Source organism: Adiantum capillus-veneris, chromosome 23 (genome assembly GCF_014529385.1).
Source record: "Adiantum capillus-veneris isolate H3 chromosome 23, ASM1452938v2, whole genome shotgun sequence".
Classification (NCBI taxonomy): domain Eukaryota; kingdom Viridiplantae; phylum Streptophyta; class Polypodiopsida; order Polypodiales; family Pteridaceae; genus Adiantum; species Adiantum capillus-veneris.
The window spans coordinates 72,797,168-72,809,689 of record NC_140953.1 but is presented as its reverse complement, the minus strand read 5'-3'; the positions used below and the strand labels follow the sequence as shown (position 1 = coordinate 72,809,689).

Sequence of the window (12,522 nt, the reverse complement as noted above, 5' to 3'; positions counted from 1 at the left end):
GTAATAGTCCACGTGACTCTTCAAATGTGATGTTGTAAAACTCCACCATTCTCTTCTGTAGTATCCGCAGGTCCATAAAAATATTGTTGAACTCATCATATGCCACAGTGTTGGCTCCATGGCCACTGTAAGTTGCTTTAATATGAAAGGGCTGTCCAAGATAGTCTCCCTGTGCCTCGTTAAGCTGAAGCCTCTCTTTCCAAACACTTGAGGCTGATGGTAGAAGTTTGGATTTTATACCCTTCCTAACAAAGATGGTTGAGACAGACTTTTGGATAGCCGAATATCCTCTTTTGCTTACACCAAGTGAATCAAGTGTGCCTTGTATCTCTTTTGCAGGCACTGAGTTCTCTGAAATAAAGCGGTCCACTACATTTCTTTGTAGACCCTTAAACTTCTTGTCATGTACTATATCTGCTGCCAGGCTTCTACTTATAAGTGGCTTCAATCTCTTTCCTATATTGGCTTTGGGGTCAATGTTTTCCTTGTCAGGATAGATTGAGTCTCTACATGAAGACAATGCATAAGTAAATAACAGAAAATTTGCTTCACTAACACTATTTAGGCACATGAAAACAATGCATAACAAGAAAAAACAAAGTGATTACTTAACTAAGACAATGTAGCCAACCAAGAAGCATCACCTTAATGCTCGGATTCTTTTCTTGAGACCTCCTGATGCAACCTGCAATGTTTCAAGATTGCGCAATTTCTTCTTTCGGATACGACCACCCAAGATGGTGTCCTTCATTTGACAACTTCGCACCTTTTCTTTCAGTTCTTGTACCTCTGTTTTATGTTGCAAAATGGTAACCTGATCTGTAGAATGTAAATGTGAAAGGCGAACAATCTCACATTGTTGAGATTGGAAAATGCTCTTGTAAGTTCCAGCTTCTCTTGTAAGTGATTTACAATAACCCAGAAGGCCGTTTTCTCCATCACCAGCAAAGGTCAATAAGCTTGTAGGATTGACAAACGGTGGAGACGCATTAGTTATTGGATTCTTAGGGTAGAGAGAGCCTCTCGTCCAGATATCTATGTGTTTAGCTCCTTGAGCTCTGAGCGTGTCTATGGAGGTGGGAGGTATATGTGTGTTTGTTTTACTGCGCTTAATCAATGGTTGGTACTCATTGTCCAAATCAATGTGAAGGTGATATTTGGCTCGTTTGTGGGTAACATTTGTGCCATTTGAGGAGTGCGCCATTAGCCAAATGTGCAGGTTTAATGGAAAGTGAATAGCGGCTGCGGATTTGTCCCTCCATGTTAGCCTCATTCCCTCCGTATTGACGTTGTTCATTCAATACAACTAAAAAGAGTATTATCCCTCAATCACTACGAACGAATGTTCAGAGGGGTAAGGAATCTACTTAAAGTACACTTTTTGAAGTTTTACTATGAAAGACCCAGCTCTTTTATTTGTCATTTTTTCTAGAGAGAGAGTGCAAAAAATACATTTTCTTAGAAGGCCCTCCAAATGACCTCTGAAATTTCCTAATGTCCCAATGAGCTTGTTCTGCCATAGGCATAACAACTCTAATAACAACAATCCTTGCAGCAAGACCTGCAACATCCTCAACATGGCCTACATCCTCATAACCAGGACGTACATCAATGCCCTGCACAATATTCCAGACGCCCTTTGACACAAGAACATGTTACATCATGTAAGCCAACATAGGGTAATTATCCCCATCCAACCTGTCCTCTGCAGCAAACATTTAGAACACATCTGTGTTGTTGTCAGCCATGGAAAATGCTTGCATCTAATGTGAAAACTGCCCAAACTTGAGGAGAAATTGAGTGAGACCAACATATGCTATACAACACAACCCACAGTAGACTGTATGGGACTTGTTATGCAGTACTTGGTAATGACAAAATTCTGCACAAAATGACAAAATTGCCTGCACAGACCTAGCTGTACTGGAAACGGAGGGCGAAATGAGCCCGAATCAAAAATCTGAGCAGACGTGCAAAATTTTTGTCGACCTGCGAATGCTTATCAAAGCTCACAGAAATCGGAGAAAGTGAGGAGGCGCGTGCTAGAGCTGCTGGCACCTAAGCCCGGGAGGACATAACATGCTCTGATACCAATTGTTGGAATTAGGGTTGCAGAGAAACGCACACATCTTGGAGAAGACGAAGGAAGCTCAAGGCACACAATAGAGAGTGTGTTACTTAGTGTGCAATCGAAAGATAAATAGCCCTAGAGTGGTCGTATATATACAATGCACCTGGGAAAAAAACCTCCTAAAGTTTGAAAAAATGCCCCGGCGGTCCTAGTGTGTTCACATAGATCACTACCACATGTATATGGTAACAAAATTGTCGAGAAGAAGGTGTTGCCAAATCCATAGCTGCCGGTGCTGTGTCGCGATCGTCGGAGAAGAGAATAAAGTGCTCTCTCTCTCTCTCTCTCTCTCTCTCTCTCTCTCTCTCTCTCTCTCTCTGTGCTCTCGTGCCGATGATGAGCTTCCAAATCCTTGCAAATACCAAAGCTGGCGCCTTCTCTAGCTTTCTCTCTCTCTCTCTCTCTCTCTCTTGCTGCTCTTGTGCCGATGATGAGCTTCCAAATCTTTGCAAACACCAAAGCCGACGCCTTCTCCAACTCTCTCTCTCTCTCTCTCTCTCTCTCTCTCTCTCTCTCTCTCGTTGCTCTCGTGCCGATGATGAGCTTCCAAATCTCTGCAAACACCAAAGCTGGCACCTTCTCTAGCTCTCTCTCTCTCTCTCTCTCTCTCTCTCTTGCTGCTCTCATGCCGATATGATTGCTGAGAGGAGCTCTCTCTCTCTCTCTCTCTCTCTCTCTCTTGTTGGTGGGTGTGAATATGAGAGCGGGTCGAGCATTCAAGGGATGGTCGAGGGGCTTGGTGGGAACAGGGCCTTGCACACACTATAGTGTGTAAGGCTCAAGCAAGAAAAAAAATTTGAACTTTACTGTTGTAGTGCAGAGTGAACGACAGTATGACGACTTTGCTTGCAGGTTTCGGTCCTCACCGACTTTCCCTGCGTGACCCAATGCTACCTTCCGGCTGCTTGTTACAACAGATCTTCAAGGCCCTCCTTGGTCCTCCCAATCCCTGCTTAATGTCAAGCTCTGCCCCGAGCCTCTGCACTTGATTTCCCTTTGCTGATGCTGCTCGTTTTGTCACCTTGCGCTGCACTGCCCGACCCGTTCCACAATCTGGGTGGCGTCTTCCTTTTCCGCCTGTTACTTGAGAAATCAGCTGCAATAAGCATCTACAGGAAGGACTATATTGCTACTCATCAATCATCAGACACACCCAACATCATGCGCGCCTTACTTCCACCATCGACTCAGCACACTAGGCGCCCTAGTGTGTTGTTAAATGATGCTACCTGAGGTGTATGTACCTTGTCGCACACTCACATTTGTCAAGCATTTCACACAATCTCTCTCTCTCTCTCTCTCTCTCTCTCACACACACACACACACACACACACACACACACACACACACACACACACACACAGCCCTCACTCCTATGTAAGGTGTGGAGCTATAGGCACACTCACTCAAAGAGCTCCCCTCTCTCTCTCACACTCACACTCACACACACACAGTGATCTACTACACATCCTTGCATTTTCTTTTTTGAAGCAGCTTCTCAGCTTATACCTTATACTAAGAATGATTATTAGTAGCTAGGTTTCCATGGAGGCCCTTGCCGTCGCCGTAGCCTTTTTAATGCTGATTATAGGCGTTTCCTCAGCACTGCGGAGACGTCAGGTTCAGGCAAGCAAGTAAGTAATTGGGCATTTCCAGCTTTAAAACTTAATCTCGACGTTAGTGCGAGTTTAATACGGTTGAAAAATGGTTAGGACGGTTAAGCGAGGCGCATTAATTTGTGCAAAGCTTATATAAGGTAAAGGGAAATATATTGATGATGATGGATTAGGGGTTAATTAAAAAAGTCGTGGGTGGGTGTGGTGTACATGGGCAGCTCTGTACACGAGGAAGCAGAGGTCACCTCTTCGCTGAATCACGGTCTTCGCTACTGTCCACAGTGGAAGGTTCATTTTACCTCCCCAATTTCATTTTCACCTAAAATGCGCAGAATATTCGTTTAATTGGCCATCTGTTTAATGAGATTGCCTCCTATACAGATCTAGAATTCTAAACTAACATAATATGGCAGAAGGGGGAGCCCTTTACACGTGTCCAAATCTGCGACATGAAGGCTAAACTCCAAAACTTAGAGCAGCTCATGTGCACGCGATAAAGCGGGAGAGAGAAAGAGAGAGAGGCAGCTGAAGGCGGTCGGCCGTACTAGTAACAAAAGTGACATTTTAATCTTGTTCTATTTATTGTTTTATTTAATATTTAATATTTTTTATACTCTTTCACTCTCTCTGCGTTATCAGTCTGGATGCGGCCCATGAATCAAGTGTACCGCTACAAGCATGCTTTTCGAGGCTTCTCTGCCAAGCTTACAACGGAGCAGGCCGCAGCTCTAGCAGGTAATAAACACCTCCCAAAACACTCATCTTTCAAGTTTCGTGTTGTTTTCTCTTTTCGCAGTCTGTCTTAGTTGAGGTCCACGGTCTCTCGCGATCCATGTCGGATCCACCCCGAACCACTTCGATCTGGTGTCATGAAACGTCAAGGTCCGTCTGAGCTCCGTTGCCGTCAAGAGACCGTCAAGGCCACCAAGCCGTAGCTCTGATACCACTTGTGAGTGCACGGATGTGTGCGTGCCCGGTGTGATGCGGTGCATGTGGGGAAGAGGATGAGCACGAGACGGTGTGGGTGGAGCAGCCTGAGGAAGTGTAAGTGAGGAGCTCCTTACTATTCATATAGAAAGAATAAGTGTATGTACACATGGTGGGCAAGCAATGGGTTTGGTACCTACCATAAAGTGATCTTGGATAGGGGATAGGTTGATAGATAGTGGGTGTCAAAAGAAACTGGGAGATCGTGTCATCCGATTGGGTAGGCAAGGCTTGGGGATGGGTAATGGAGGATTTTTCTTTGCCTGAGATGGTTTGGAGGTAGAAGCCTCATGATTATGCCACCACAAAGGAAGTGCGAAAGCTCTTGAGATGAACAATTAGTAGCAAGGATGGTGATAGTTAGAGGGAATTCTTTAGTGTTTGTGGTCTCAAGGGAACTATGATCGAGCCCTAGTTGTTTGGAAAGTGTCATGGTTAGTATCACAGTCAATATTAAATTTGGTTGCTCTCATCTAAGCCCAATCAATAGAGTTTTTCTTTGTGGGCTCTGTTAGCCACCTCCACTTGAGCTTCTTTTCTCACGAAATCTTCCCGCTCCTGGTTTTTGCATGCATGCAATTGCTGAAGTATTTCATCAGTAAAAGGTTCCTATTATCTTTTGACTTGGGATCCATGAATATAAGATTTTATCAATTTTCCATCTAGAGTGGTTAGGTTAAATGAGCTTCCTTGAGTGATGCCAGTCAACAAACATAGTCCTAGTTCCCTAGCGGTGTGTTTTTGTTTTTGTGAAGCATATAAAGGAGAACTTAGTCCTCTTTTTAGAATTTTGCAGTACAAATATTATTTAATCAAACCAAGCCTTTCTTCGGCGTATTTTGACATACATAACATGGACGTCCTCGATCCATGTTTCATCCAATTTATCAAGCTCCAACAGCCTGCTCAAAAAGGCATGGGCGGTCCACTCCAAGGGTATTTCCACTACAAGAGGTACTTCACATTAGCGACACTCTCAGTGCGACGATCAAAAGTTAAAATATACGGCGTCGCTATTTTCTTTGTTGCATAGCGACGTCTATAGCGACACCGATAAGGGTAAAAAATAAACCGAGAGCGTCAAAAACTCAGATCTTAGATCTGAATTTTTGCGCTCTAGCAAAACAGGTAAACGCACTCCCTCCCCCCCTCCCACACACACACACGAGGAGAGGAAGGAGAGCCATGTATGCTCCTTTCTTCTCCTTTCTCTCATGTTCCCTTCCCCTCTTTCTCTCTCTCTCTCTCTCTCTCTCTCACACACACACACACACACACACACACACACACACACACACACATGCATAAACAAAGAATGCATACACACACACATTGAGAGAGAGAGAGAGAGAGAGAGAGAGAGAGAGGAGAAAACAAAGAGAAAGAGAAAGAGTCGGAGAGAGAGAGAAAAAAAAAACAAAGAGAGAGGGGGAGAAGACGAAAAGAGAGAGGTAAGGGGAGAAAACAAAGAGAGAGAGATAGATAAATTAGAGAAAATATGAAATGAAATGTTATACTAAGCTTTAGGGTTAGGTTAGGTTTAAAATTACATTTAAAATTAGGTTAGATTAAGATCTAAAATTAACTTAGATAACATTTAACTTATATTTAAAATTTATGCTAAATTTAAAATTAGATTAAACTTAAGATTATGTTAAGATTTAAATTAGATTTAAGATTAAGTTAGATTACATTTAGGTTTATGTTAGATTTAGGTTTATGTTGAGTTTAAGATTATATTACATTTAGATTTACGTTAGATTTAAAATTAGGGCAAGATTTAAGATTCATTAAGTTAGATTTAAGATTAGATTGGATTTAGATTTAAGTTAGATTACTTTTAGGTTTAGGATTTAACATTAGATTAGATTTAGGTTTATGTTGAGTTTAAGATTATATTAGATTTAGATTTATGTTGGATTTAAAATAAATGCAAGATTTAAAATTAACTAGGTAAGATATAAGATTAGATTAGATTTAGATTTAAGTTAGATTACATTTAGGTTTATGTTAGATTTAAAATTAGATTAGATTTAGGTTTATGTTGAGTTTAAGATTAAATTAGATTTAGATTTAAAATTAGATTATATTAGATTTAGGTTAGATTTTAGGGCATGTCAATGAAAGCTTTGCCTAAAGAGCAAACATTAGGTACACAACAATATGTATATTCCCATCAAACTCTGACACATATTAACTCACCCACTAACCATGTTCAGTTAACTCAGAATCACCATATGTTCAATTAGGTTAGACTTAAGATTATATTTTGGATTTAGTTTTTATATTAGAGTCTACCTTTGAGATTATTAAAAAAAATTTAGAGTTAGGCGAACGGTGATCCCTCTCTTCCTCTCTACGGATTGGAAAGCTTTCAACTGCATGATACTCAGATTGGATGCCAATAGAGGATTAAATTTATGTTCAGGTTATACGGTTTTTACATTCATTATGAGTAGTGACAACGATGTGGGGCCGTCCAACCGAAATACCTATCTCTCAACAAGGATCTTATGTCCTTGTAATCAATGCAAACATGTTGTGCGACGAACAAGACGCTTTCCTTTGCAACACGTTCGTGAATTTGGTGAGTTTGATCCATTTATTATAGATCGAGTTGTTGCCAATTATAACTCATCGAACTCTGATGCTGGCCTACAGAGAGTAATCTTGCAACCCAATAGACGGGTTTGCAGGCGCTTTGGTCAAGCAGCATACGTGAGACCACAAGATGTAGCCTTTGATAGCTCGGGGGATGATCATGCATACCGCATTCCCAACGAGGCAATGTTTGAGCCCGAGATCGATGAAATGATCGAGACGATCATGGATTCAAAAATTCTTATCTATGATGATATGAAAAGTGAAGCCGATACGCCATTGTATGATGGAGCACGTGTGTCTAGATTGAAGGTGCTCCTGGTTCTTCTCAACATGCATGCAAAGTTTGGATGGAGTGACATTAGCGTCACAATGCTTTTCAGGTGATCTATTACAATGTGCTTACTTCAATAAACAGCTCTAGATGTATAATGATCTGATAGATTACTTACACAAGTGTACCGTATTTTTTTCGCTGTGTAGATTGCTCAAAGAGGACATACTTCCAAGTGATAATGTGATGCTAGATTTCAGAGAGGAAGCAAGAAAGATCTTGCAAAACTTGGGGATGGATTACAATTCGATTGATGCTTGTCCAATGCATTCTTTTCAGAGGGGAATACATAGACATGGAGAAGTGCCCCAAAAGTGATTCCGAGAGATATCGAGTAGATCTCCACGGACAAAAAATTCCACAAAAGGTTTTGTGATATTTTCCTCTACTTCCTGGCATCAAGCATTTCTTTGAATGTAAGTCCATGGCCGCCATAGCATCATGGCACGAGGAGAATAGATCTTTGGATGGTGTGCTACAGATTCCTGCAGATTTCATAGCCTGGAAATATATAGACGATACATGGTCGGATTTTTCCAGGGAAGCTCAAAATTTGCGCATAGGCCTGGCTATGGATGACGTAAATCCATTTGGTCAGAGATCAATATCTTACAGTGTATGGCCCATTGTCATCGTCTATAACATCCCCCTGTGGTTGACTACCAAGAAGGGGCACCTGTTTCTAAGCTTGATTGTGCCGGGTGGTATAAAGTGAAGAATATGGACGTGTATCTTCGTCCACTATTGGAAGAGCTACAACAATTGTGGATTGGCATAGAAGTGGTGGATATGAGCCGACACACAGGCCGACGGAATGCTTTAATCAGAGGCATTCTAATATGGACCATGCATGACTATCCCGGACTAATAGAATGCTCAGGTGATTTACACTCAAACTCAAATACTATAAATCTTGTTTTTCTCAAGCTTATCTATTGTCATGTGTATATATACCGGGATTCAAACAGGCGGATAAAGAGCATGTGTCACATGTGGATCTAGACTTAATGCACGTCAAGCACCCTCACTGAAGAAGCAAACCTACAAAGATCATCAAGCGTATCTTCCAGAGAATCATGAGTTACGCGATGGTTTTTTGGGAAGAGAGTCACCGAGGATGTCTGCACAAGCATGGTTAGAGCAGAAGGAGATGTGTGATGATGGTTTGCCCCCACAGATGAAGAGACTCTCTCTATGGTACGAGTTACCATATTGGCCCAGACTCATGATCAATCACTTGCTCGATGGACATATTCAAGAATGTAGGTAATCTGCTGTGGGACCATCTAACCGGCAAGAAAGATACTTTGGGAGACAGGGTTGACCTTAGAAATGTGGATCGTATGGAGCAATATTGGCCGCAGACAGCACCCGATGGATCGATAAAACTCCCAGAAGCGCCATGGATTTCGACCATTCGATCTGTGCATACCCCCATTCACATAATGCACTCGCTCCGAACGTGTTTCACTAAAGAAGGGAAGCTTCCTGGTTTGAAGTCCCACGACTGGCATAAAATGTGTCAGGTATGTTTGAAGTGGAATATATCATAGTGGAAATTTTGCAGTTTATTTTACCGGTGGCCATTGAGGGATGTTTGTCTCGTGACGTCCATAACACAATTTACAAACTTGCAAAGTTGGTGCAATGGATCTCACAAAAGGAGATCAATGTAGACTCCATACCATTCACGAAACTAAATGCTGTGGAGGTTGTGTGTATGTTTGAGAAACACTTTCCTACCACCATGCTAACCATTCAGGTGCATCTTCTTGTTCACATAGTTGATGAGGTGGAAATAGTTGGCACAGTACATTCCAGATGGATGTTCTTTTTAGAACATTTCATGAAAATGCTCAAGGGATATGTGTGTCAAAAGGCATGTCTGGAGGGTAGCATGGCAAAAGGTTGGTTGGTATCAGAGTCCCTAGTTTACATTGGAGAGTGGCTAGATGGATTTGATAAAGCCCGAGACACGCTATGGAGAACCATAGATGATGAGCGCATATCTGGGATTGTCATGTGCAATCTCGGTGTTGAGAAGAAGATGAAGAAATATATAGAGGCTAAAATCAATCGATTTTTCATGCTTCACAATCCAGTGATGCAAAAGTGGATTTCACAATACGAGGATGCAAAGCAAGAGCAACAAAGGGCACGAATTGAGTGGAGACGGGGAAGACGACTGCCAATGCATTATCCGGCGGGTCTGGACAGCCTACCATCATTCATGAGCTTAAGATGGTTGCACAACCAATTGAAAATCACACAACAGTGCGGTGAAGAAGTGACTGAGGAGGAGTGGGAGTACTCTCGGGGTTGCACGACCAAGGTAAGTTTGCAGTGTACGACTAGCGAGTTTCTAGACGTTTGAACGGCCACTCATAATCTTTGTTGGTTTTATTATAAGTCATACACAACAACATGGTGTAAAGGTTGACATTTTAGGGTGGAACGGATCGACAAAAAGTGTTTTACACAAGATTGGGGAATCATGGCAAAATTTGAATAGTCTAGTCAACGACGGTCCTCTGATGCACATCCTCTGGTGGCTGAACTCACTTACTTCGGCACGCTACAAGAGATTTTGAGGATCGATTATAGAGGATTTTTTCTTGACTTGCTCGACGTGCAATGGTTCAAGATAAACATGGAGGGTCACAACGCTATTGTTCGCAGAAGAGAGTCTGGTTTCCTTGAGATGGATTGAACTAAAAAATGGACCGACCTAAGAGACACTTTCGTACTATCCAAGCATTGTGAACAAGTAAGTCTATAAATATTTAACATCCAATTTTAGAAGTTATGTGCTTGGAAGCTCTCATGTAAGTCATGTGGCTCTGGCAGGTGATATTTTATCCTACAAAGTCTGCATTAAACTGATGGTACGTCATAGAGGTAGCCCCTCGTAGTGCACGGACGTATGAGGGCTACCATGTGCCAATCATAGTAGCATCAATGGAGGAGAAGATTCTCAGTTAGAAGCCGTTGAGGTGGTGCAAATGAGCATCAAGATGCTACTTTATATTGGGTGCATGCAGAGGATCTACAAAATGAAACTGAGGACATTTGCCTAAACGGGAGAGCTCTATATAGACATAGGGAGTTATGCTAAGCTATGCGAGGATGAGAGAGACCTCTTAAAGCCATAAACATCATATTTGAACAATTTTTCTCCGTTTTATAATATATATTGTATTCACGTGGCTTTTCGTCCATTCCTGTCTATATGCTATACTTGAGAAATTTAAATTGTGTTTAATTGTCATTGCTTTCACTCCAGGTACGCTCCTTCCCTCTCCTCCCTCTCATGTTCCCTTCTCCTCTTTCTCTCCCTTTTTCTCTCAATATATCTCTCTCTCTCTCTCTCTCTCTCTCCCTCTCTCTCTCTCTCTCACTCACACACACACACACACACACACACACACACACACACATACACACACACACACACACACACACACACACGCACACACGCACACACACACACACACACACACACACTTGGCTAGCTCCTACGGTTTCAACAGCTACGTGTAAGGGTCTTGCAACAAACACAACACACCATTAAGAACTTACAAATGTACAAACATATACAAATAATTCAATGCGAGAGTATTCTCCAGAGAGAGACTTGGAAACTCTCGATGCAATGTAGCAATAATATAATCCTTGGAGGCTTTATCCTGAGCAGTCTCACAAGCAGGGACACTCCTCGATGTGTTGTGAAAGTCTGATATGCTGACTACATCGGCTCGAGGCTGACGCAGCACTGCGCCCTGAGTGCGATGGAGACTGAGGTTGCAAAATCGCGAAGGAGGTGACCCGTCTCTGCTCATAGATGCTGCTCGTCCCTCCACTAGATCTAGTTGATCAAGTGAAAGAGACGCTAAGAATCGCTCTATGTCCGCCTTGCTGGGGCAAGCACTACTGCTACCATGATCACTCATACTGATGGAGTTCGAGAACCTGCAACAAGTGCCCAAGAATATAGAAACTTGCATATACAAAATAGATTAGACATACCTCTCTCTCTCTCTCTCTCGTGATAGATAAAGATCTGTCGCAAGTAATCGAGAAAACTATGGCAAATAGAAAAGAAATTTAATTTATGAGCAAAGTGTCTTCTCACAGCTACATATAAAAGGCATGTTGTTCAAGACATAGCCTTTACAAGATACGTTGAATGCACACGGGAGACAAATTCACAAGAACTTCACAGGAATCTCTCTACACAGGAATCCCTTCCTCTTTACGAGTCCTCTCTCTCTCTCTCTACACAGGAATCACTCTCCCTATATAGTATAGATTATAACTTGTCCATGTTTTCGTCTCCATTCAATATTAAGATTAAATGTTTGTGTGTTTAATGAAGGCATGGATAATGATGAGTTTTTTTTTTCTTTGTCACCTATAAGAGGAGGTGGTACGAGGAGCGACATCACTCTGGAGCGCCATCACGTCGTTCCACTCCTTCAAAGTCTCCCTCTGTTTTGGAGCATTCAGTGCACTCCGAAGCTTCGGTGTCGATGAAACGATCTTCACACTTGTCTAGACACCAATGCTCTAGTAGTGACGATGGCGGTTGCTGTGGGATGCCGCCGCTGATGTCTCGACACCACCTCGTGTTCGATGAGGCTCCTTACATTTTCCTTCTTTTCCCACCCCCACACCAGCCACGAAATCGCCATCTACGCCAGGTTTTGTGTGGCTATTAGCCGTTCTTGGCTACACACCACTAGCTACTCCGGGAGTCATCCCAGTCGACACTCCTTGGTTTGGGGTCAAAACTCCAGTGGAGATACCTGACGTGTGTACCCCCATCGAGACGTCGCTAGAGACCCCTATTGAGA

General features: G+C 42.4%; 1 protein-coding gene across 1 annotated transcript; it reads left to right on the top strand.

Moving 5' to 3' along the window:
* Nucleotides 1-3,070: 3,070 nt before the first annotated feature.
* On the top strand, nucleotides 3,071-5,001 carry LOC147427969 (uncharacterized). The gene is made up of 5 exons (XM_086497773.1): nucleotides 3,071-3,765; nucleotides 3,966-4,035; nucleotides 4,161-4,179; nucleotides 4,387-4,482; nucleotides 4,895-5,001. The coding sequence occupies exons 1-5, from the start codon at nucleotides 3,677-3,679 to the stop codon at nucleotides 4,999-5,001; spliced, it is 381 nt and encodes a 126-aa protein (XP_086353899.1). The 5' UTR covers nucleotides 3,071-3,676.
* The last annotated feature ends 7,521 nt before the right edge of the window (nucleotides 5,002-12,522 follow it).